The 27364-nt window shown below is 33.6% G+C and overlaps 1 protein-coding gene and 1 long non-coding RNA gene across 10 annotated transcripts in view; one reads left to right on the plus strand and one right to left on the minus strand.

The window, feature by feature from the left end:
- Positions 1-8298, minus strand: part of LOC125683261 (uncharacterized) — a 52009-nt gene extending 43711 nt beyond the window's left edge. The window contains exon 1 of one of the 2 annotated variants that reach the window (XM_048924233.2): positions 8154-8298. Coding sequence is in view for 1 of the 2 variants with exons in the window: in XM_048924231.2 (XP_048780188.2) it covers positions 7413-7418 (6 nt within the window). In the remaining variant the exon portion in view is untranslated. Of the gene's footprint in view, positions 1-7412; positions 7645-8153 lie in introns of those variants that run through there. The other variant, XM_048924231.2, reaches the window with a different exon arrangement.
- Positions 26-27002, plus strand: LOC125683263 (uncharacterized). 8 transcript variants are annotated; one of them, XR_007372841.2, is made up of 7 exons: positions 26-175; positions 8330-8386; positions 9091-9161; positions 15728-15774; positions 16928-17036; positions 22377-22535; positions 25077-27002. It is a non-coding gene; the product is annotated as an uncharacterized LOC125683263 (long non-coding RNA). The 8 variants fall into 8 exon arrangements; XR_007372842.2 differs by having other exon boundaries at positions 26-112; XR_007372846.2 differs by lacking the exon at positions 26-175 and adding an exon at positions 5438-5528.
- Positions 27003-27364: the final 362 nt, after the last annotated feature.

Below are 27364 nucleotides of genomic sequence, written 5' to 3' on the forward strand. Positions count from 1 at the left end.
TCCGGAAATACTTGGTTTTATATTTAGTTGCATTGTGTGATTTCCTTCGTAATCTTATTTACTTATTAGTCAGTAATCAATGGAGTTGTTATGTGTATATGAGTAAGAATATGTAAGTAATCTTTATCTTTAAAGCCATTTTCTGATTGCTGACAGAGTACAGTATGAGACAAAAGTGAGTTCGCAAACAATCATCTTTAGAACAATATTCAAGACGACAAGAGAACTGCACTGTAGATCTAAAGAATCACAGGAGTCGGCAATTTTATCAATAAATAGAAATATATGAGAAATGGGCATAAATACTACCACTGAGCTTCGCGAGCATAGTATTTATGCCCATTTCTCATATATTTCTACTTTATTGATAAAATTGCCGACTCCTGTAAAGTATTTATGCCCATCTCTCATATATTTCTACTTTATTGATAAAATTGCCGACTACTGTGATAGAATGTTCTGTCGTTAAAATGATAATGTCCTACGAACCTATTAACGATAGAATATGTCCCATATACCCGCAATGTAGCATTAAATAAAAATTGCACTCGGTGCATGTTTCATTAAAATCATGTTACATATCATTAATATACAACCAAAAAAGTTACCCTCACAAATGACTCGCTTTTAACTTAAGTTTAATTCCATTTCAATTAGGGTAGAAAGAGAACTAAAACCTGCGAGTTTGAATTTTGCTGTGTACAGCTTCCATTTTACTGGAGCTTGTCATTGAGTAAGTGAACAGCTACCAAATATGGAGATATGACCTTTTACGGAAAATGTACTACAATCTTTACTTCGCAGTTATGTTATTGGAAAATTAACTTGTACTTTCAAATAAACACTGTATATTAAAAAATATAAATTAAGTCAACATTGCAGCATCAAATTAAATTAATATGAAGGTTTAATATTATTCTTTTTATAAAATTTGCTTTCATTAGGCCTGAGTAAAGAAAATTAACCAGAATGCACTAGGAAAAGCATATCTTTTCCCTTTAGCACTGCAGAGATTATTTCTGCCTGTTCACCTTTCAATTCTACACAGTGTTCGAAATTAACCATAGACCTTAGTCTATGTCAAATGACACCAGTCTATGCCGATTGTAATTTGGATAGACCAAATTGTCTATGCCGATTTTCTAGGTTTAAAGCAATGGAGTTATCCCAAAAGTCAACGTCTGATAAACGTTATGAGGAAAGGAGAACATTGTTATGGAAACAGAGAGAAAATATGCTTTCTAAATACATTAGAAATAAATAACAATGTTTTAAAGATATATAGCGCTTTTGCTGACGAAACGGCCGACTCGTAAATCTAAAGGGAAAACAACGGTTTCAAATAATGGACTGGTGTGTTATTTTCAAATATAAGGCCAGCGTTTTTAATGTTTCGTTAACCAAGATAAATAACTGCTGCATTTTAGCATTACTGACATTTATATGAGTCATTCTTTAATCAATAAACCATGTTCCTATGTGGAATGATCGATGAACAGTACAATATTTTCATAGGTGCATTCATATCACACAACAACCCTGTATGGTATTACTTAGCTCACTGTCTTTTTCTTGCATGGCTGCAACACCTTTAACAGATTTCATCAATTCATTTGCCTTTGGATGATAATTCGAGTGTTTAGCTTTGCCTTGATATATCATGTGACAGAACTTTGCTACATGTTTTTAAGGTCTTCCGTAACAACGGAAGACCTTCTACTGATTGTGCTGGTTAAGATTATTCTTATTATTCTTCTTTTTCCTAGATGCTAACTTTGAAGCTTCATATCTCGCTCATTTCAGTATGGATTTTGCTCAAATTTTCAGGGTTTATAAACTTTACAGAACAATTTTAAAATCGTGTAATACATTTCAGAAACAATTTTTTCATATTTTAACCATTTTCAACAAGAGGGCCACTGTAAACCAAATTTCCTCAAAACGACTTGGGTACAGTCGTACTCATTGACAAGTTAAACATTTTCAGTGTTTTATTCCTGGTTTATGGTGACCTATTACAACAGTTTGCAATTTTTTAGACCCATTATGTTACATCTACTATATAATCACGTTGATGTTTATGCTCATCAAATAGAGATTCTATCAACATATAGATATCTTTATTGAGTAATTTGGGTATAAACACAAGTATAAACTGACATTGTATAGCAGAATATTTGTAAAAAATGATTTTCAAGAAAAAAGTATTTATGTCGGTGAAATGGCATACCAAGTGCGCTATACTTCTTTGTGCTCTTTTCTTCATTGTTGCGGTCTATGCCAATTCGATGAGGTCTATGTCATCTTGTTTTGGCATAGACCCATGATCTATACCAAGTTTTAAACCAATTTCGAACACTGTCTACAGGGTAATTCTGTGTCCACTGCACATCGTACTCTTTTTGTCTTCAAGCAAAAGGTACGCGTCACTGTTTTCCATATATGGTAATGAGCGGTTCTTCATTGAGCTTTTGTTTTGGAAAACAGCAGGGTGTTTTGATAACAGTTTCCAGTAAAATGGCAGTCAATTTGAATTAAGAAAAGTGACATTTCAGAGTGTTCAATTTACAATAATACCTTGCGTTTTTTTATACGCCCGTCTTTAGACGGGACGTATTATGGTACTGCGATGTCTGTACGTCCGTCCGTCCGTCTTACCGTACATCCGTCCGTCCGTTCGGGGTTTTCTCTTTATAATTTCATTTCCCTTTCACATATCATGCTGAAACTTGCTGTGTAGCTTCTTTGTGGGTCACTCTAGATCATACTGCAATTTTGATCCATTTCGACCTTTTTTCCAGGAGTTTTGCCCATTTATTTAGAAATAAGTATTATATGGAGGGTACATAATTTGTCCGCCCTACTCTTCCCACAGTTTTCAAGTGAGAGCCTTCTTATTTTGTGGAGTGTTTGTATGGGTATTGAAGATGTGCATGAGGGATGGATTTTGATTTTCTACAATTTTTGAGAAAATTACAAAGTTGTTGAACTTGGTCAATTTTGAGGAAATCTTGATTTTTAAGCTAATTTTTGAGAAAATTACAGGTTGTTGAACTTGGTCCATTTTGAGGAAATCTCGATTTTTAAGCTAAGACCCTTTGTTCATATGAAAGTTTGTCACAGCCTCATGATGGCTGATACTACCTGAAGCAAAGTTATACAAATTATAGCACAAGAAAAACACCCTATGTAAGCATTTCACGGGCGTATTATGTAACGTTTGTGGTACTCTTGTTTTACAGTGTTAAGGACCTGTGAATTATCAGCGAGGTTAGTTGTATTCAATTTTAGCTTTAGATTTACGTGTTTATTCTTTGGTAATTTTTCAAAATTGTTTTGGAGTGATTCTGCAATTTTCTGCTATATTACGAGTATATGGGAGGCATTCTAACTAACGTTATTGAATGTGGAAATATCGACAGTGAACTTAATGGAAGCATGAAATGCATTGGCTAGTTCAATGAAGTTGTCAAGGTCTCTCAGACTTTCTACCCATTTCATCTCAATGTTGTCAATGAATCGCAACCAACTCAGATCTAGAGGCTTTATTGATGACTGCATTAGTAGGTTACGTTCAAGTCTCCCCATAAAAATGTTGGCATCACTAGGAGCCATTTTGGTGTCCATGGCTGTGCCACTAATTTGTAGATAATGTTCACCGTTGAACATGAAGTCATTGAACTTGAGAACATTTTCCAGGAGCTTGACCAATGATTCAGTAGAGGGTCTCTGAATAGACCTCATTTCCCAGACTTCCCTACAAGCTTCAATACCCTCTCGTGTGGAATGTTGGTGTACAAGGATGTGACGTCCATTGTCACCAACAACATGTTGTCGGATAGGTCAGAAGAAGGAGTCTTGTTAATGTAATCGGTTGAATGTGTCCTTGAGATATGACAGCAAATCTTCTACATGGGGACAGAGATGAAAATCGAGGAATTCAGAAATTCTCTCCGTGGGGTGTCTAATGGCACTTGCAATGAGTCGGTCAAGCGTACCTTCTTTGTGGATTTTTGGGAGGAGATAGAACTGCCCTGGTCTGCAGTCAGCTGGACAGAGTGCTTCGTAAATGCAGTGTTCTAGTTCTTTCTCTTTGTACATTTTATCGAGAGTTTCGGTGATGAGGGCTGAAAATTCCTCTGTAGGATCTGAATGCAGCTTCTTATAAAATCACTCATCAGACAGCTGTCTGTTGGCTTCAGTTTTATATGATTCTTTGTCTAGAACAACTACCATATTAATTACAAACTCGGTACTTATGAAGAGTGTGAAATCCTTACTGTACAGTGAATCGAAAGCAGTCTTAGCTCAGATCATTTCTCTTATTAACACATGTATCACATGGTTCTCTTTTGTTGATTAGGAGTAATTTCAGAAACTTACTGTATTTGCACTGTTACAGTATAGTAATTTCAATTAAACCCAATAAATTTAAAACCAAACTATGTAAAATGCACTTTCAAAGAATGGGCCTGCACAAAGGTTGTAGGAGTTGTCTTTCCTGGTATAGACAATGTATGCTTCATCTTCCTTAGTCAATGCTTTTTGGTCTACTACCATATGGGGAGTGGAGTGGATGGAAAACCCTCGGCTATGTATGAGTAATGAAGATGAACAGCTTGTGTTTGAACCTCCATCTTTGTCAGTAGCAGTGATCACCTCGGGCAATCCCCACTTCTTACTCCTACTAGTGATGGTCCCCATGATCTCTTGTTTTAAGTCATCACCTGATTGCATTTTGGTTCATGTCTGTTAAATTGAAGTCGGGTTTTTTTTATTGCACACACTTCCAAGTGATTTTTTTCTTGATTAGCTTTATATTGGAGATTATCTTTGGTCATCTTAATAATGTTGGAAATTGTCTTGGGCCGGGATCGATCAGCAAGCCAGCTTTATATATTTGGAGTGTCTCTTGGTCCAACTGTGATACTTCCCCCCAGCATATTTCATGAGTGTGTTCGGAAGCGCTTCATGAAAAGTATGTCAGAATGTAGCACTGCAGTTTAAGCCCTCGCATATTTTCAAAATTAAATATTTTTTTATATTAACATTCTAATTTCTAATTACATGTCTGTCGGAATTCCCAGCTGTAAAAATAGGCATGTACTACATTTATCAAGATCTATATGCACATTGTTCTCAATTTATTGCATTCATTGGGGGAAATGACTATCATTACAATTGGTAGAGATATTGACAAAACACTGGAAATGTAAATACATGTATGTATTTAAGAAATTAAATTCATTTTTGTAAATACATGAGAGTATGAACTGTGACACTTCATGCCAGCAGACTTCATAAGACATGTTAGTGCTTTACAAAAAGTTTCATCATGTATTTTCAGAAATAATGTTTATTTCATACATTTACATTCTACTTTCATTTTTGTCAGAATTCCTAGCCAATGAAATAGATGTACTATGTTCATTATGATTCATACATGATTGTTAACAACTGCATCACGTTCAAGAGGAAATGGCTATCATTACACTTTGTAAGATATCAAAGGCAAAACTATTGGAAATGTAAGCGTTCATTTCCATTTTTAGGCATCTTCCCTAGCCATTAGTGTCTCTATGGGGAGTTAAATTGATCTGAGTAAGCGAAATGGACACTTGGCTAGCGAAGATGACCTTTAGGTCATTGTAACCTTTAATTCAGATGATATTGCAAAACTCTGGCTGACATTATCAAACTTGGACATGACCAATTGTTAATGCATCTTGAGTAGATGGTTTCTGCACCCTACATTAAAGTCTTTGTGATTTTGAAATTGACTTGTATTAAGGTGATATACAGTATGTCATAACTTCTGTTTTGGGCTCATTTGTCTATTGGTGCATCTGTACAGAAATATGAATTACAGCTTAAAGTCTGGTCAGTAAAACTGTAATGATTAATTTTTTTTAAAATGTTTTAAGGGAGATAATCATGAGTAATGTTGTAACCTTATTCAAAAAACATAGATATGAAACATTGTACAACTAAAATGCAGACATCACACAACAAATATAGTAATTCCTTTTGTCTCATGGGAGTAATGATCTAAGCTGTGGTGTTTCAGGGAGTTCAGTTGGACATGCAAAGATAATTTTGGTAAGGGCCAAATTGGATTTCTCCCATGGGATTAACATGGGATTAATGATCTAAGCCATGGTATTTTAAGGAGTTCAGTTGAACATGCAAAGATCATTTTGATAAGAGCCAAGTTGTGTCTGTTAAGTTATTAATTAATGAGTATCATGTAAGAAGGCTGTGAAAATGATTTGTCACTCCTTTAGTTACGGGAAGCTTCTTTGTACAATCCAAATATACCCTGTGATAGAAATCATCTAAATATGTGTACATGTAATAATGTGTAAGTAGAATATACCCTGTGATAGAAATCATCTAAATATGTGTACATGTAATAATGTGTAAGTAGAATATACCCTGTGATAGAAATCATCTAAATATATGTACATGTAATAATGTGTAAGTAGAATATACTGTGTGATAGAAATCATCTAAATATGTGTACATGTAATGATGTGTAAGTAGAATATACCGTATCATCTAAATATCTGTACATGTAATAATGTGTAAGTAGATTATACTGTATGATAGAAATCTTCTAAATATCTGTACGTGTAATGATGTGTAAGTAGAATATACCGTGTGATAGAAATCATCTAAATATGTGTACATGTAATGATGTGTAAGTAGAATATACCGTATCATCTAAATATCTGTACATGTAATAATGTGTAAGTAGATTATACTGTATGATAGAAATCTTCTAAATATCTGTACGTGTAATGATGTGTAAGTAGAATATACCGTGTGATAGAAATCATCTAAATATCTGTACGTGTAATGATGTGTAAGTAGAATATACCGTGTGATAGAAATCATCTAAATATCTGTACGTGTAATGATGTGTAAGTAGAATATACTGTGTGATAGAAATCATCTAAATATCTGTACATGTAATGATGTGTAAGTAGAATATACCGTGTGATAGAAATCATCTAAATATATGTACATGTAATAATGTGTAAGTAGAATATACCGTGTGATAGAAATCTTCTAAATATCTGTACGTGTAATGATGTGTAAGTAGAATATACTGTGTGATAGAAATCTTCTAAATATCTGTACATGTAATAATGTGTAAGTAGAATATACCGTGTGATAGAAATCTTCTAAATATGTGTACATGTAATAATGTGTAAGTAGAATATACTGTGTGATAGAAATCTTCTAAATATGTGTACATGTAATGATGTGTAAGTAGAATATACCGTGTGATAGAAATCATCTAAATATAGATGTCCGTGTAATAACGTGTAAGTAGAATTTTTAGCAAGGATTTAATTTTGGCATTATTAGCTACAGTGTTGAGATTGCTGAAATTGAATAGCGCTAACCTTCATTCCACATCGGAGGTAATCGCTATCTTTCTTGGAATCATAAAGTCACTAAAATTAGCTCTCGCTAAATATTTACCCGTAATTTATGGAAAATTCGCTAAAATTGTGCCTTACTAATAATACCACTTATACGGTAAAAGGATTGTTTTGCATGAAGAATCATTTCCAAAGTCATTTGAACATTTCAAGAGATTAATTGACAAAACAATTGCATTGGGAATCTCAGGGATGCTACTGGGATTCAGAGATCCCCAAATTTCCTTTGGTAACTAATAATCATTTTTAATTAAAAGCATAAATTTTACTTTGTAAGGAGTCATATTCTCAAAATACAAAACAAAGTGAATTCGGACATGTAGTTTTCTTTCTTTAAAGTTTCACATTCCACACATAGATAAAGAACCATGTTTCATTTGTAGGGCAATATGATTATCACTTTCTAGAAGCAGGGTGTTATGTTTAATTGTTAATAAGTTGGCTAGAGACCAGCTTCTGTCAATCTGGAAGTTGAATCATTGTCTACCCCTAAGGAATCAAATTAAAATTAAATCAATACTTGATGCCATTTTTATGATCATCCTTATCTCCAGAGAATTGTCAGCTTTCTATTTATAGTGAGACTGCTATATAAGTGACCATCATTATTAAGCTCCTACTCATGGCTGCCTCAAGTCACTGTGTTTAAACAGTGTAACAGTAGGTCATATTAGTAATATAGGGTGTAAACCAGCTATTTACCTTAGGTTGGTATGGCCAACAAATGATCTCTAATCCTAAGGATTAAGTACACCAAATTTATGTTGTGCTTGAAGTGTTTTGGATATTCTGTGTAATTCTGATTGTGAAAGCATTGATTTTCCCAAACTCTTTGTTCTGTAGTTGTTGGTGTACATATTTTGTGATTCATGTTGTAGAGGAAATTTAGACAGGAAGAGACTCATGTATATCAGTGACAGACCCGGCACATCCAGGTAAGTGTTTAGAAAATATTAGTTCATGCAGTACCTGTATTGTAAAGCATGTTATTTAATCCGGATTTGTGTTCTTTTGAAATACTACCTAATTGTTGGTAGGCTACGATATATCATTCTAAAACTAACTTTACTGACATTTCTAGTATACTAATTGTTTTTTTACAATTTAATTTAAACTGATGATGTCATTTTGTTGCCAATGGGATGATGAATGCTATATTGTTCCATGTACCAACTTGATGATACATGTATAAACCTAGCTTTTGGTACTTGAGTTTTAGAAGTCAGATTGTGAGATTTAGATATTGCTTTAGAGACGTGCTACCCTGTACTTGATTAAACGTACCCTTACTGATGTGTGGAGTATGATGTAATTAGAACTGTCTTGTACTCTTAACACATTAAGCTGACACAAAAATGGAATGTCATATGGTATTTGTATTTCTTAGTGTGTCGCATCTTTGGAATAATTGTAAGATTTTTGAATGTGTTGCACATGTCTAACCTTAAGATATTCAAAGTAGTGGGTGCATGATCAGGAATATTGATGTCCTTTACTCAAAATTGAAGCATATAGCATCGGATTGATCCACGTTAAGAGTACAAACAGGATATGTCTTTTCATTGTGTGTGTATTTCATGTGAAAAGTTCCGTCTCGTCATTCTTGATTTACTGAATTATTAATCTTTACGATTTCCAGAGAGAGAGATAGCTGCTTCCTGTTGATGTGAGTGTTGTCATACACGGCAGCTGGATTTGTCAAGATTAGAGGTAGGCTACTCCGAGTCTAATAGGATTATAGGCAGGGATAGGAATGAGCAAAGTATTGTGTAACGTACAGGTTACAAGTTACAGTTATTGCTCACTCCAGGGGATGATATTTTGAATGTTGATACATGTATATATATATATATATATATATATATATATTTACATGTACTTTTCATACATCAGAAAATATGTCACTATACCCATGAAAAGAGTCTACCTGATTTGCTGAAATACTAGTTGACGTTAAGTTGAAATCAGAATAGACTTATATGTGGTGGAGATTATACAGATTTTTAATATACATGTATGTTCGTGGAGATTATACAAGATTTAGGTCAATACATGACAGTGAAAATATTGCAAAAGAGTTGGATACTTGGAGAATCACCTTTTGTGTATAGATAAGATAAGATAAGTTTATTCCAATTTTGGGCCCAGTAAGACATTTTATAAAGAAGGAAATTCAAAAAAGAAAGAAAGTTTACAACATTAACTACAGGTTACATAGACTGCAAACTGCGTGTGGATGCAGCATGTTGGGGAAACAAGTACAAACATATATGAATTGCTAATCATGTATATATACAAGTGGATGGACAGTATCAGTATTATACCAATATATGAATTATAAACTATAATGATTTTTGCAGTTTTAAAGCATCACTTCTTTTTCTGAAAGTTTGCACTAAATATTCGCTCAATTTGACAATTACTGGTTTGTCTTCATTAATCATCAACCAAGTAAATTTGTCCTTATTTGTTAGATAAATAAAATTTTTGTTGAGCTTGTATATACCATTAAAAAACATATTTCTCTCTTCAACATAGAATGGACAATCAGTAAGGAAATGAAATTCATCTTCAACACAATTAAGGTTACATAATTCACATATTCTTTTCTTTCTTTCTAAAGAAATCTTATGGCCAGAATTGGTTTTTGTAAATTCATATCTTCCTCTTTCAATTTGAAGGTCATGTGCACTACATGTAATTCGAAATCTACATAGAGTTTTTCTTAATTCTAGGGATTCTAAAAATATATAACTTTCCATAGTAAAGTTTTCTTTATACAAAAAAAATATGTTGTGAGTTTTCCTGATTTCTGACCCTCTTCACGTCGTTTTGACCAGTAAAGTAAAAATTGTTTCCGTACCTGATTCTTCATTTGTTTTTTGAAAAATGAGAATTTGAGATTTTTACAATTAGGTATATGATGCACTAGTGGCAGTGTAGATTTTTGTAAAATTTTTGTATTTATGTCTATGAAATCAGAATATTAATCATGGTGAGGAGGGGACATCTTCAGTATAGGAAATGGAATTTTAGGTTATTCAGGTACCAGTTCTTGTTCATTTACATGTACAATAAAATGTTGATGAGATAACTAGACAGTCTGTATGTGAACAGAAATTTGATTTCTCTGATTGATTGACGTTACTGATAAAGAGATTTTGTGACTATGTGATATCTAAGGAATGAAAGAAATTTCTACTCATTTTGTACGGTATATGATAAGCTGAAGCAGTGTATGCTTTATAAAACATGAAACAGTTTATTATGAAAATAGGACATCAAACATGGCCTGTCACTCGGAGGATTAACTCACTAGTGAAATCTGATCTTGATGGAAAGTAAAAGATATGTACAATAATAACTCTCAAATTTACTTTATTCAGTTTTTTAAAATGCAACTTTAGTACAAGGTATTTAATCTGGGGAAAAAATTAAAACCCCTGCTGGACTCGAACCTACAATCTTCAGATCAGCAGTCAACCCGTTAGCCTACTGAACTATCTAGCTAGATGTAAAAGATTGCTGATATCTATATTTTCGTTTATTCATCCATTATGACGGTGTGTCATTTCTCCACTCATTTCATATAATGTAAAGAGTGTTCATCATATACACTTAAGTATTTGAACCTTTTACACGTGAAATTACATGTATATTGCAGTATATTATGAAATAACATGCAATTATAAAAGCGCTGTGAATAAATCAGGATGTGCATGAGTATCAATGTTATAAATGTTGAGATCATCGCCTTATTCATACACATGTTCTTTGTGGTTAAGTCCAAGTCACTGTAAACACGATACATTCAGGTATTTTGCCTGCAGATAATGATCGACAATACTAAGGCATACATTCCGTTCAATCCAACAAGTTTGTTTTAATGTTCTACTTGTAAAAATAAAAACCAACATTTTATTGTAAAAGGAATCCCCATCATAAATTATGTGAGTTGTAACGTGGGGGGGGGGGGGGGGGGGGGGGGGGGGGGGGGGGACTTGAACATTTGCGAAGCTTTACGACCTGAGTACACATTTTGATGAACATTTAATTGAACTACATGCAGTCTGTTTTTATAGTTTTTTAACAGAATCAAACTGCGTAGAAAAGAATTACATACACATTTAGATCTAGCACTTGAATTTGTCTGCAGCAGTTTACCAGAGTATGGACTTCAGACAACCACTGTGGGGCTGTCTTCAGTTTTAAATACAAAGTGGAGTGTGTTTATTTTAATCTTTTGGCAACCGTCTGAAGAAAGATCAATGAACAATTAATAGCTGCAGTGCATTTGACAACTGTACATTCCTTGGTGTAGGGTGGTATGGTGATAAGACTGCTTCTGTTAGGTATACAGCTGGTTCTATCATCTGATCAACTGAAATGGCATCAACTTCTCATCTTAGAGGCACTTAACATTCTTAGAAATCAGAATGAAATTTTCAGAAATCATATGACTTCAGAGATTATAGAATGGAGCATTCATGACACGGATAGACAAGTACGCTGTAATATTGGGATGAATAAGGTGGCTTGTTCAACTATCATCTTATTCAATCTGAATTGTTATCAAAATCAATATTTTATGGTAATCTAATGGACAAAAAGTTGGCATTGTTGTTTTTATTTATAGAAACTTCCAATTCATCTATCGCCTGTACCTTCTAATGTTTACCTGCATTGAACCACGTACACATTTTTACACGTGGTTTATTTTTTACATGCCCATCAGTGACAGGATATAATGGTGTTGTGAAGGTACATGCATCCATCTGTTAGCTTTTTCATGCCCTGCTTATGAATTGGATACTTTAATGCCTAGAACCATTTAACCATGTCAGTTTCACTTATATGTGTTATAGGGGGGGTCTTAATTTATCATGAACTAAAAGTAGGTCACTATGACCTCATTTAAGAATGATACTGACCAAATGTAGTAAATCTCGATCTGTCTGCATGGCTCTTTAACTTGGATACTTTGAGGCATAGAGTCATCAAACATTGTCAGTTGATGCCTCATAGGGGGACAGGTGTATCACAACTTTAGATTAGGTCACAGTGCATGACCTCAATTAAGAAGGATATAACCTTTAGTAGGACTGTGTCATGCTTATATCTTGTCACTTAATGTATATGAATGAGGTACAAGGTTTGTCATTACTTACTTAAGGTCACACTTGTAGTGTAGAAATGCAGTGTAGGAGACCTTCCTCTCTAGTTTAATGCAGCAATACTGAGAGAGCTAGTGGCAGGGTTGATAGCTAGTTGTCATTTGTTCTTTTGTTTCAAGTAACATTTCCTGACAGGCATATCACATGTCGTGGTGATGACGTCAAATGCTCCATTATTACAGATCTGTAATTAGATATTGCTTTATGGATGTGAAACTTAATCCAGTTTTTTAGCTAGTTAGTAATGTTTAGGGACATTTTACAGCTGTTAAATTAATGTAGATGTGTATCAGAACTGTTCAATTTTCATTGAAAATAATTACAAGTTGCTAAAATAAATCAATTTTTCCATGGTGCATTTCACTGTGTTCATTTATGTGTGCTATTTCTGACTTTTCTAACTGTGATGTATGTACCCGAAAGGTACCCCGAAATGGAAACTTTCAAAGTTGACATAATATTGTACCCAGAAGGTACTCTAAAACTTGAAACTTACAAAGTTTGAAATAATAATGTACCCAAAAGGTACCCCGAAAATCAAAAACTTAAAAAGTTGCATGGGAAAGGAAAATGTACCTGAAAAAGTACCCACCTGCAGCTAAAAAAAAATCTAAAGTGCAGTTCCAAAAAGGGTATAGTTTCAGGTACTGTTTGGGTACATTCCAGGTACTTTTTACTGTACCCAATGTGTACCACAAAAGTACCCAAAGTGTGCCCAAAAAGTACCCAAATTGTACCCGAAAAGTACCCCAAAGTGTACCCGAGATGTACGTATTTTCTGTAGGATGTGTATTGTATTGGGGTCACACAGGTTGATATGGAGTGTTACATCTCATTGTAACCCCGTGAACAAAGTTGGATGTTACAGGAATGTCATTTTCCTGCCCTACTACTTTTGTCCTGGCCATAATTTTATAAGTGAGAGGATATATTATTTAAGTCATACTAAATACAAAGTTTGCTATTAATAGCAAGATAGTGGCCATGAATTTGACCCAAGATCATTTGTCATTGTCAAGGTCAATTGTAAAAAAAAATGTTTGAAATCTTTGTTCTTAAAGGGACTGATTCATGATTTCCCCCCCAAATTTTTTTTCACTTTTAATTATTAAAACATACTGTCTAATGTGTTTAAAAGATTTCGCAGAAATCACAGAAGCTCATTTTAGAGGGTTTGTTATTTGTTTTGTAAACAAAGATTGCAGTATGTTATTGTTTATGAAATTTACAAAAGAAATGGATATCGGATCTAATTTTATTACTGTAAATGGGGAAATGATTGCGGTGGTTTTAATTTCGCTATATGTTTGCGGTCGGGGATTTTTCTGTGAAATTAAAACAACTGCAGCAATCATTTTGCAAGTGTGACACAATACGTTTTGAACAGTTACCAGTAATCAAATAAAATTTGAATTCTGCGAAAATAAAACCACCACAATTAGACCATTATATGAAAAACCACGAACTTTTATCACCGCCAAATTAAAACCACTTAAAGTATATCTTTCACATTTCAAGCAATCTTTGGGTAGACTAGCTGTGTCATCTAAAAGTTAACATTTGTGACTATGTAAAATTAAGATGCTCTATTTACAAAATTTATATTTCACTGGTTTGTTTGTATACATAAAAAGACTCAAGTTTTTGTTTACATAACACAGATTTAAGGCTAAAATATTCCTTTTATTCTTGCATTCAGAGGGTCAAAATTTTGGCTGTCAACATTAAAGGAGTTATATTTTTAATGATTAACATCAAAAATGCAAAATACATTTTTTCAAAACTCATAAACCAGTCCCTTTAACTTTGTGATGGAGAGATATTAGATTATCATACTTTACACACAGGTTAATTGCTTATATGAAACATGACCCTGACCAAATATTTTTGATAGTATACTGTACGGGTTTTGAGTTGGGAACTCTTCTGTGATAGAGGTGTGTTTGGTAGTGGTAGGACACCTACAGTGTTCACATCTACTGTCAGTGAGAAAAACAATAAAAATTGTAGCAAACATAAAAGAGACTGTCTAAATAAATGTTTTCCTAAAAAGAAAACCAATTAGAAATAACTGCTTTGTGACCCATCTCAAAACTTATGTACATGTATTGCTATATCAATTAACACATCTTGTTTTCTCCCAGGGTATTTTAAGAAATGGCACGTATATGTAAATTAATTTAAGAATTACATTTGTATTTAATCTTTAGTTCGATCTCTGAGTTTCTGAATTATTGAAAAGATTAAAAACAAATTTTTAAACTTCTAGATTGAGTTATGATATCATTTCAGATATCAAGTACTGTTTTTCCAATTTAGAACTTCATAAATTGCTAAGGGTTTCTTAGTAGCCTATTACTGCACCAGTCTTATACAGACAAGCAAATTTCTAGGATTCACAGCAGGCAAAGTGTTAACTTATATACATAATTAATCATTTTTTGTGATAATTTACTTCCCATATATTGCTTCAATTGATTTCCTAAGAGAGTTTGGTTCTTTTCAAGTGATGATTTTTACACTCTTTGCTTTGGAACAACCTAGGTGCTAGCTTAAGTTTTTGTGACCTTTGACCACAGTAACAGTAACTGATTGAAATAAGTATTGGGGTATGGGTGATTTTATTGAGATAAATTACTGCAACATACCAATTACATTTGTGCAGAAACAAATTATAGAGATGTGCTTGGCAGCAGAAACTGCCAAGAAAGTGTGTATTGTATTTCAACAAAAGAATTTGGTTTAGTAGAAGTGACAGACCTGGAGCCAGTGGAAGTGACTGCTACGAGATAGCTGTAGCACGTTCCACACTTTGGCAATAGAGAAAGCATCTATAATTCAGAAATATTTCTAGAGTGTATACACATAGGTGACAGTTGTGTGAGAACTCAAGAGATATATATATATTCACATTTCCAAGGAAACAAAATTATTGGTGCTTCCAAGAACATTGCTGGAAAATTGAAGGCACTTAAGCTTTTTGCTTTACACTTATGAAAGCTTGTAGACACATGTATTAGATAGGTTGCTTGTTTTATGGAAAATTCTGTACTCCCTTTATTTAATGATACGAAAATGCATTGAGTCATTTCTATGTTACAGATTGACGTAAACATTCAAGAAGAAGAGGAGGAGGATTTAGCAGTGTTGTAAGTAGATATAACTAAGGCCTGCACATACTATTTTCAGGGGAAAAAAATAGATTTATATTACTGATATGCATGTAGGAAAATCCCCATTACAAATAGCTAAAAATTCATCACATATCAAGGAAGAGAGATTTATACATGTGAATACATGCACTTACAATGAGGTTTTTTTAAGTACACGTATTTTGTGACGATCGCTTATATTCAGTGTTTACCAATCACATTTTGGGAACTCGTAAATCAATTTTTTTTTTAGAAATGTAAGTATTTTTAAGTGCCTATACATATACAGCCTGTCATTTTTGTCTCTGGACTTCACATATTGTGTGCAGTCCATCGTTAAATACCCTGACATCCGCACAGAAAACATAGACTGACGTTGGTCAAACTGCTAGGTCAAGTATTACATATTTTTACAACTGCATGTAGAATCCTTGTGATTTAGTGGTTACTGTGTTTATATTAATGCTCCTGAACAAATTAGGAATACTTATATGATCCCTCTACTCGTTCAAATGAAATTTTTCATTTGAATGTTCATAATTTGTTTTAAAACTTTTATATTATGCATTTATAAAAGAAGTATTTAATATTTCATTACTATTTGAGTTGGTGTCTGTCTTATGAGAGGGATATTATCCTTAAATTGTTGGACATCATTTCAATTGAATTGAATAAAATTAAGCCACAAAATTGGACCTCACAATAATAAACAACTTCATGATATTTCTAAATTTTTCCTCTAGATGATTTGAAATCCATGACGATTAAATTGGTTACTTGAAAGGATAATATCTTTCAAAGTGAATATATTGGGGAGGGGTAATTGTGTAGTGCATGACCTGTCTGTCTGCAGTCACGGGTCATTACAGTACTGCAGAGAAAATCGGGACTTTCCAGGTAACTTGTCAGAAGTATGAGCCAAACATAGGAGTCATGGAATGGTGAATACTTAGAAAAGAAAATCGACAACCCACAGAAACAGACTTGTTACCTTGAATTCCTTTTAACTGCCATAGAATTAGTTCTTGGTCTAGCAGTAGGATTATTTTTAGCTGGTGTTATTGATTTGGGATGATTTTTATAAAATAAAAAAAAACCACTCTGATTTTATGTGCTCTGTGCTTTATCATTTTATTTCTTGTGTTTACAGATTGGAAGGGGGGAGATATCAACGATCTTGTTAGTGTTTATATTCATTCGAGTCAAACAGCTCTAGGATCTGCTTATTGTTGGCATCAGTCAAAACCAGCTGGAAAATCGTAAGTTTGTATCTCGAGATTATTCACTTCGTATTTTTAAATTTTAATCAAGAGAATATATAAATGAAGACAGACAACAAATTGTTTAAGAAGATTTTCTGTATTTTAAAGTTTGTCGCTTTTTAATGGATTAATATGAGAGAATTTGTGTGTCTAGAAGTGCGGACATATTTGTATTCTCATTTTTTCCCCTGCATATTCAATGAAAAACAGCACAAAATCAATTTTTAATAAGTCTTTGGTAGAAGCCCTAGCTGCCACAAAACAGAATAATCATCATCATATTTTAGCTGGTAATCCCTAGGTATGTAAAACATGTCTTAATCATTACCCCCCTCCCACCCCCCACAAATAAAGTACATGTAAAAGGGCTATCATGTACCTTATTAGTGCACTTTATTAGCAGTTATGATTCTGAATCGGAATTTAGCTATATCTGTAAGAAGATAAGTCTGTATTATAAGATATATTTTGAGATTGAGATCTAGGAATTAAACATGCACTCAGAGTGAGTGAGTGAGTGTGTTATACAACTGAGTATTCTGTATGCAGCACTGCATTACTTACTGTTAAGAGACTCATTCCCAGTCTCCCCCACCACATGCTTTGTGTGGGCGGCAGTGGTGGTGGTGGTGGTGGTGGGAGGGGGTGCATAATCACCATGGCATCCACTCCCCATTTTTACAGCCCCAAGAGAAAATCTTTCTTTGGATAAGAATCTTACATATAGTGATTGAATTAATTTTGGAACTATGAACTGCTTGAAAATACCGGTAGATGTTAAAATCAATTCATTGTACAATATCCCATCGAAGACCTGTATAATTTCATTATGTAGATTCAATTAACTTAAAAATGATAATTGACAGACCAAATTGCCTGTTTTATTCTTGCGTCTAATAATGATATACCTATCGATCCGTTGGTAATGGTAACTTCAACAACAGTCATTTCTGTCTGATTTGAGGGTATTTTGCCACAAATTTTGATTAAACAATCTGAGCCATCTAGCAGGAAGAATAAATTATCATGTCCATGTGCAACTCAGGATACATCCACTTTTAGTGCTGAGGGTTCGCCAAGGAACAGTTGCTAGATAAGGCAAGAGCTCACAATCTCCTGTTCATTAAATGACCTTTCAGCTATCGCTAAACATTGAGATTTATTGGTTAATTATTTCAAAGTGCTATGCTCATGACAGTTCCATTAACATTGATTTCACAACACTTGCTACAAACATTTTTACAAAAATTATGAAAACTAAAATTATGGGTGTTTATTTTTTTGGTTTTTTTATTGTTTTTTTCTCTTGGTTAAGAAAAATGAATACAATTTACCATATTGTATGGAATGTATCTTGACAAAGATAATGAAAACTAAATTTAGGTTCTTTATGGAATCATAATTATTTTTACAAATGAAAACTAAATTTAGGTTTTATATAAGTAAAATGAATACAATTTACCATATGGAATGTAACTCATTTCCATGATTTCTCAATGCAAAACAGTGCAGAAAATTTATCTATAGTATATAGGAAGAAGTAACATATTTCAACTTTTGAACATTACATGAAATTTAGTTTTTATTTACCTTAGTCCCTTATTTCATATTTTTAAAGGAATTAATTATGTTTGTACTTTTAAAGTACAATGAAACTAAGCCAAAAGATATGTGTCAACCCATGCACCTATTTTTTTTTTTTATATCAAGTGTCCTTAGAGGCTCATGTAAACATGGTGGATATTTGGGTCTTTTTCTTTCTCATGTAAACATGGTGGATATTTGGGTCTTTTTCTTTCTCATGTAAACATGGTGGATATTTGGGTCTTTTTCTTTCTCATGTAAACATTTATGGTGGGTATTTGGGGTCCCACTTCTTCACATGCCAATATTTAGTGTCTGATTTACTGACTCTCATCACATGCCAATATTTAGTGTCTGATTTACTGACTCTCATCACATGCCAATATTTAGTGTCTGATTTACTGACTCTCATCATCAAGATGTAAGTGAATTGGACACATGACATGTGAAGATGTCAGACATACAGCTTCAACTGTCTCTAATGAGGACAATGTCTGTATACACTCTTTCTAATCTATATAATGAGGTCAATGTCAGTACACTCTTCTAATGAGGTCAATGTCTGTACACTCTTCTAATGAGGTCAATGTCTGTACACTCTAATCTATACAATGAGGACAATGTCTGTATACACTCTTTCTAATCTATATAATGAGGTCAATGTTAGTACACTCTTCTAATGAGGTCAATGTTAGTACACTCTTCTAATGAGGTCAATGTCTGTACACTCTTCTAATGAGGTCAATGTCTGTACACTCTAATCTATATAATGAGGTCAATGTCTGTACACTCTTCTAATGAGGTCAATGTCTGTACACTCTAATCTATATAATGAGTCGATGTCTGTACACTCTAATCTATATAATGAGGTCAATGTCAGTACACTCTTCTAATGAGGTTGATGTCAGCACACTCTTTCTAATGAGGTTAATGTCTGTACACTCTTTCTATTGTCATAATTCCAAGAATTATAAATACAGACAGGTAGAACTACATAGTTAGCAGATTCTTTTTGGCTTGTTATTAGTACCAGTGTTATAATTCATAATGTGGTGGAAGTGGAAATTTTAGTGTCCATAGGCAGTTAATTGTTATTTTCTCCATAATTTAAGTATCAAATTGCGAAGAGTTGATTATGATGAAATATAAGCACTCGACTTGTAGAGGGATGGGATATGTTAATTAAGGTTGAATTTCAAGAAATCTGAAATTGTCGGTAAAAATGCCAATATTCCCGGTAATTATCATAAGTGAGATTTGCCATTTTGTGTCAGGTACCACTAAAGACTGGTCAAGAGAATTGAAGAATTACAAAGCCTTAAAGGACACATCGCATGTTTTTAAACTTTTTAATTTTTTCAGCAAAATTAATTCATTTCATGCCTAAAACTACTTTACATGTGTTTTAAATGAAACAGTTTGCGTAGTTTTCGAGTTTGAAAGCGATGAAATTCAAATCTTGCGATATGCATATTTTCTTCGATATTTTACGCGCCATTATCTGTGACGTCATATGCGACCTCGAGCGAGAAGATTTGAAAACAGTTGTTAGCCATTTCATAAACAGATTAGATTTAATTGACAAACAAACAATTATCACATTAACGGCTTGTAAATAACACTGCATTAGGGTGTTTTGTGCCGTTTAAGGGTGTACTTGCTGTCAGTAGAGAGGCTTTGGACTGTGTTTTTTTCAATTTTCGAAGGAAGGTATGAGGGACAAGACGTGAATATTTTTTGTCGGCACAACGACTTTGCCATAAAAAACCCAGTAGAATTTGTCCCTGTACTTTTTTAAACAAGCACTTGAACAAAGACGTAGATAAACTGCGAGAAAATGGTTCTATCGAAGCTACCCACTGTTACATATAGGCCTACGGCTTATGCTTTCCGTTCTGCTCTCAAATTCAATACACACTCGCATCAACTGACCTTCACCTTGTAACACCATATAGGCAGAACTCTACCAAATGGTAGTTTTAAAAAAGAAATTTGAAGATGAAAGATAATTGAACTTTCAATTATAAATAATAAAATATGATATTTTCCAACTTTGAATTGAATTATAATGCTTCCATTTTTTTTAAAGGAACACGTACGTGTTTACAACAACATACTAGCACGCCGCGCTCCCACTTCCTAAGTAACAACGTGTAGATAACAACAAAAATGATTAATAAAATTGCTTGAATAAAATAATTTAAGGGTATTGGGATTTTCACCATAAGTTTGATAATTTTCATTATTTTTTTTTATTTTTTCGAAATGCACCCGTGACAGTAGGCCTAGTTGTCAATGATACATAATCGTATCATAATTTAGATCTATCTAACTTCTCCAAAATAAATTTAATAATAATTGCACTGTTTATTTTCAAAAAGCAACAACGCTAATTACAGTTGTTTACAGAAATGACATTACCATATTCTGTTTAGACAGTGATCCCATGTAAACATTATTTACTCGCAGATTTCATACTCGCTTTCCTCGCTACATTTGGGCCGCTATTTGTATGCACTGGTGGCTAAAAGATATAAGACTCGGGAAATTTGTTAACATCGAAATAAATGTTATCCATGGTAAATTTATTAGGCCCCTAAATCCTGAGTTTTTAAAAATATCTAACACTACTTTTACAACAAGTTGATCGACGAAGGTCGCATATGACGTCACTGTACCACGTGACTACCTATCTAATTAACTAGGCTTTTTGAAATCGGGGCTTAGATTTAAGTCCGTATTGTGGCTAATTATCGCAATACTTCAGCGAACGAACTATTACAATTAATTTCTATAAGCATAAGGAAGACAAAATGCATATAATTTTGTATACTTTGAAAACACGATATGTGTCCTTTAACTGATAGCATCCTCTCACAAGCCAGAAATGTTCTCTTGCAATTTCCTTGTTTAAGAATTGTTATGTTGTTGTTGCAACAAGTACGAACTTTTTATGGTTTTTTTAATTACATGTATATTCAAGGTCATTTTCAATTGTTATTTTTGGATATACATGTATAATCAATGGGTAAAACTAATGCACACCTTTCCAAGGCTTGTGTTAAAAGTATATACTTCTTGAGGTGTAGTATTCTCTTTGTTCTGTTCCTTAACAATGTATCATCAAATTAAAATTATTCAAGAAGCAGCTATGTTAAGGAATATGAAATGAACTTCATAGTGCATGTGTACTACATCTTTTATGTAATCTTGATTTATACATTTACAAAGTCGAACTGGACTTTTACTCTCTTTGATGGCATCTTTAATCAGGCATCAATAATTTTTCTCTCCATTTTCACATGTGGTTAATGCCCTGCAGTTACCATACTATATGTGATATTTTTGCATGCACAAAATGTCATCCAATGTTTATAATGGAGTTTTTAAAGGATGTTTATCATACAAGTTAGATTGTGACATGACCCTCTTCACTGATATAAAGAGCATATGTTGAGCAGCAGGTTTCAAATTTCTATTTCTGTATCCACCCATACAACAGTATATCTGAAGTGCTGAATACTTAATCGCATTCAAATATCAACAGCTATTGGCTCTTTCCAACATCTGCCAGTATATATAATTTCTCCCAATATAGACAGTTAAGTTAAAGTGACTTTATAGATAGCCTTCCCATTTCATTTGCGGAGAACTTGCATATGTAGTGCTTATAAGCAACTTAATTATTTAGGAATTTTAGTCAGTGAATGCAGGATATCTTTTAAAAACTCATACTTAATCTATTTGTTTTAGTTACAATGGCCGAAGTGGAGGTTGCTAGTGGTTTGGAGGAGTTTATAAGTTCAGGGAGAACAGGAAGACGAAATGCAATGGCAGACATCTTGGATTCCAAGCGTGCCTCCACCAGTACAGCAGGTCTAGATGTGGACTTATCAGGGCTCAAGTGTTCAGGTAACTAATCAAGGGTTCAGGTAACTAATCGAGGGTTCTGGTAACTAATCAAGGGTTCTGGTAACTAATCAAGGGTTCAGGTAACTAATCGAGGGTTCTGGTAACTAATCAAGGGTTCTGGTAACTAATCAAGGGTTCAGGTAACTATTACAGGTAAAATACCAGAACAGCACTTATCATGGGGCTCAAGTGTTCAGGTAACTAGTACGTCACTTATCAGGATTCAGGTGTTCAGGTAACTAGTACCTCACTTATCAGGATTCAGGTGTTCAGGTAACTAGTACACTACTTATCAGGATTCAGGTGTTCAGGTAACTAGTACACTACTTATCAGGATTCAGGTGTTCAGGTAACTAGTACCTCACTTATCAGGATTCAGGTGTTCAGGTAACTAGTACACTACTTATCAGGATTCAGGTAACTAGTACGTCACTTATCAGGACTCAAGTGTTCAGGTAACTGTTACAGCACATATCAGGACTCAGGGGTTCAGGTAACCAGTATAACACATACATGTAACAACCCTCACCACAAACATTGTTTACTGCCAGGTACTATTTTCATACGTTAACTTTTGATTAATATCCTTAGCCTTTGAACATCAATACCGCTCGTCTCCCCTACCTACATGTACATGTAGCAAATATAAGGATGAAAAACTACAAGTGTTCTTTCTGTTTAGTTTCTGAATTTGACCTTCACCAATGACTTTGATCCAGAAACAAATTTGGTCACATGATTCTTTTCACATGGTTATACTCACTAGTGTATTGTTACTTGATTATTATATAGCTGTACCATACCAATGAGATGTTTCTCAAGGTTTCAATAAACTAACTAATTAACAGATTTCTCTCTCTTGTCATTTCTATCAACCATGAGGTAAAGTACAACGGTACTCTTTACATAATGACGTTCAGTCAGTGTTTTGAGACCTTCACATCCTATTACCTTTTGAAGAAATCAATAGTTATCTGTCTCTCTTTATCTGTAATTATCTTCGAAGAAAACATGAGACCAAAGAGTAAATACATAAACTCTCTATATGGTATTCACCTCATTGTAACACAGTTTTTGAGTTTGACTTTGCATATATTTGATGGGAGAAGTTGTTGTGAATGAGAGTATAATAATAAATTTCAGGGGTGTGATTTTTCCTTTTTTCAGAGGAAATCCTCTGATTGGCTCAATTTTCGAAGAAAAAAACGAAACACTGGGTTTGATCTAAAGTGACAGAAAATGATATTTTGCCAGGTGGGGTGGGGGTGGTTTCCTTCCCTTTGAACTACTTTCCCCCTGTTTTAAGAGGAATTCGGTCACAGCTCTGGTACATGATTGTCGTACATAGCCTATTGTGAGGCAATGAATGTCCCTAACAAAATTTTCTGACTATACAGAAGTCTGTGTGTTCTTGCATGGCAGTAGTTACATATGCAGGTCTATATTTTCAAGCCATTTGCACAAAAAGCTGACATGGACACATATTCATCAATCAGATGTGGAATTGGAAACATGAATGTTTTCTTGTAAAATTCAGAGAATGTTGTTCAGGTTTCCATTTTTATCGAAGTATGGTGGAGATAACGACAGAGTACAGCAGCTTCCCTTCCATGTAGATTTCAATCAATATATTACCTGACATATGATATTACACGTCTTCTGCTGCAGTCATAGGACTAACAATACTTCCGAATATCACTAGATCTTAAATAGAGGATGATCACCATTCATTTTGTACAATTTCAAGACTTCAATAACATGTAATGATCTAAAATAGTATTAGACATTCTTTGCAATAAACATGCTTAATGGTTGTCTTGATAGCATTTTCTCTGTTGTCTCAAAATGACAGTTGTAAACTTGAAACAAAAGTCATAATGGCCATCAATAAAAAAAACCAGCAAAAATTTATTGCAGGATATTACAAACCATTGATTGTCTGGACTGTATAATCAATTGCAGCCATCCCCTGGCGTTGATCAGTTTGAAGAACGGTGCAAGTTCTTGGCATTCTTTGACGGGATCCGGTCTAGAATAATTTGATGGTGTGAACGACCTGCTTTGACTTTTGGTTTATATCTGATACCCAGCGTAGATTGGCACTCTACGTCCAGAGATTGTTAATTACATAATGAATAGATCTATGAGGCCAAAATTATGGTGCATGAAGTTAGCTTGATGTATGCAAAGTTAAATTACGTGTATAAGGTTGCCCAATTGAGTATAGAAATCCATACCATTTCTTTATAACAGGCCATTTAAGTGCTTTATGTTGTGGAAGATAATTGATGGAGGATGGAAGCACAAGTGATCTATGTTCATGGAATTGAGTATTTAAGCATATTTGAATTTTTTGCCCACTGATGATTTTGTGTCTCATTGATTTCTAAAGTTATCCATGTTTCTAGCAGACTTAGCACAGCGTTTTTGTTCGGCTTGGTAATCTGCATTTGATAATGTGTAAATGAATGTGTGCAGTGTAATTCCTTGTTAGTCATGAATTATGTAGTAATTGGTTCTTTTTTTTTTTTTTTTTGGTAGATGACGATAAAAGCCAGAAAGGTCAATCTGAGGCAAGTGGATCCAGTAACGGAAGTGGCTCGTAAGTGACGAAACGTACATCTCACTACCCGGACAAATCAAATGTCTTTCAATGTGAAGCCGTTGTGCATCATGAATTAACAATTTTATTTTTTCAAATCCTGATATGATTGTGGTCATTGTTGTTTTTAATATTGCTCTGATTTTATTTTGATGAGAAATAATTGTATTGTTTTTACACTGTATTTTACATATGTGTGAAATATCATGTATTGTGAATGAATTATTTTTCTTAATATGTGAATATTTATATTTCTTTGTTTAGCACATCCTTGTATCAGTTTGATAGTGTAGTCCTCCCCGATTTTTAACATTCAGACATTTCTGGGGGCCAGCTACAACCAAAATATCAGAATATTAAAAATTTCTAAGGGCTACGTTATTGCATCTACTCTGTATATACATGTATCAGGTTACATAAAGTGAAAAGTGACCGCATTTAGCTAGTGGCTTGCCATGTCATAATTGTCAACCCCCACCCCACCCCCCTCCTCCCTCTATTTGAGGGTGAAACCCCACAGATTTAGACAATTTCTGTTTATGTACACATAATTACCCCACACAGAAATTGTGATTGTATTGATATTTTTTCTTTTACAAAATCCCTCCCACCCATCCCCTCACTTTAAACAAAGTAATCACCCACATTCAGATTGGTAAAGGTTGGCAGCTATGCCTTAATCATTGAAAAATGAATATTCTTAGGCACAACTACTGATTAAAATGGCTGATTTGCAAAGGTGTGTTTATGTGTGCGTACATTGCATGTAGATTTCACGATTACATCATGTACATTGTGAACGATAAATACTTCCTTGATTTCTGATTCTTTTGTGTTCTAGAAATCATTTGAGTAGTTTTAATTTCTGACCTTTTAAAGTAATATGGTATATTTATTTTTTTATCTGTTAAAACACATAAACTTCAATGTATAGATTTAACACAGGCTCTCAATGTTCTAATTATTTATGTATGTTATTTAAAAAAAATTGTCTTCCTATAAACAAACTTAAATAGTTTGTTTAGATGAAGACATTTATTATATCATATATATTTAAAATGTCAAGAACCTGCGAGATTTAAGTGTTTTTCATGCAATGGCCTGCAGCTCAGTTTTGGCCACTATAAGAGATGGAAAGTAGTTTTCGTATCATAGAAGCGAAGTTTATATCTCAATTTTTTTTTTCCTATTGTCAAGACATTTTTCTTCAATGTTGTTTGGGTAATAATGGCAATATTTGATGTCATTCAAACAGCTCGTACATGTATATGAGGTTCATAGAAATTAAAGCCTAGTCAATTACATACATTTATTCCAAGATTTATTTGCATTTATTAATTACATTTTGTTGTTGAAGTACATTAACAGGTAATGGGATTTTCTAAATGTGAACTTTATGCAGAAAAAAAAATTTAAGGTTTATTTTTCATCTGTTACCCATAATTCAAATCTAAATTTTATAGGAATGGAAGTATAAGAAAATTGATGATGATGATGATGAATTATCAGTGGGTTATTGCTAAAAGATTTCAGATCTGAAATTTTATACATTTATTTTAAGAAAAACCTGCATACCTGTATCAAACATACAAGAAAATAATGACTTAGTACAGTGAATTTTAAAAATATTAACATGATTTTTTTTTTGTGTTTGTTTACATGTGAATGAAAACTTTTTTAGTGTAGTGTTTGGATATATTTGATATTATTGATGTGGATTTCAATGTGGACTACACTTGTTAAGTATCTGTATGTTGCCATGATTTTCATTGTACTTTGAATCAGTTCACGTTAAAGTCAATTTGAACGACGAAAGTGATAAGATCATGTCCTTGTTTTAAAACAAATAAATTTTTTTAGAACAACCATTTCGTTCAAATTTTGAATGACCAACTGACCAGGTAAGAATTGATTTTGAGTCTCATTGTATCTCATTAAGTGTTCTGTGTGGTTGATGAGTTTAGGACTAGTGAACTATAATTAGTCACCAGTTGTATACCTGTTCTGTGCTGGGCTCTATCTAGTATCAGTTGGGAATCAATTGTCCTGTCAATCTTGTAACTGATTGATAGAGACCTCTGAAGAGCCATTTAAAATCCAATTCATTTAACGCTCACCATTAAAGTGGTGCCTTAGTCTTACCACAGCTCTGCTTTTCATGGATATTCTGGTCCCAGAAACTGTTTGATCAGACTTTAATATCTGTTAAACTTGGGAATATAATCAA

This window comes from Ostrea edulis, chromosome 6 (genome assembly GCF_947568905.1).
Source record: "Ostrea edulis chromosome 6, xbOstEdul1.1, whole genome shotgun sequence".
Classification (NCBI taxonomy): Eukaryota; Metazoa; Mollusca; class Bivalvia; order Ostreida; family Ostreidae; genus Ostrea; species Ostrea edulis.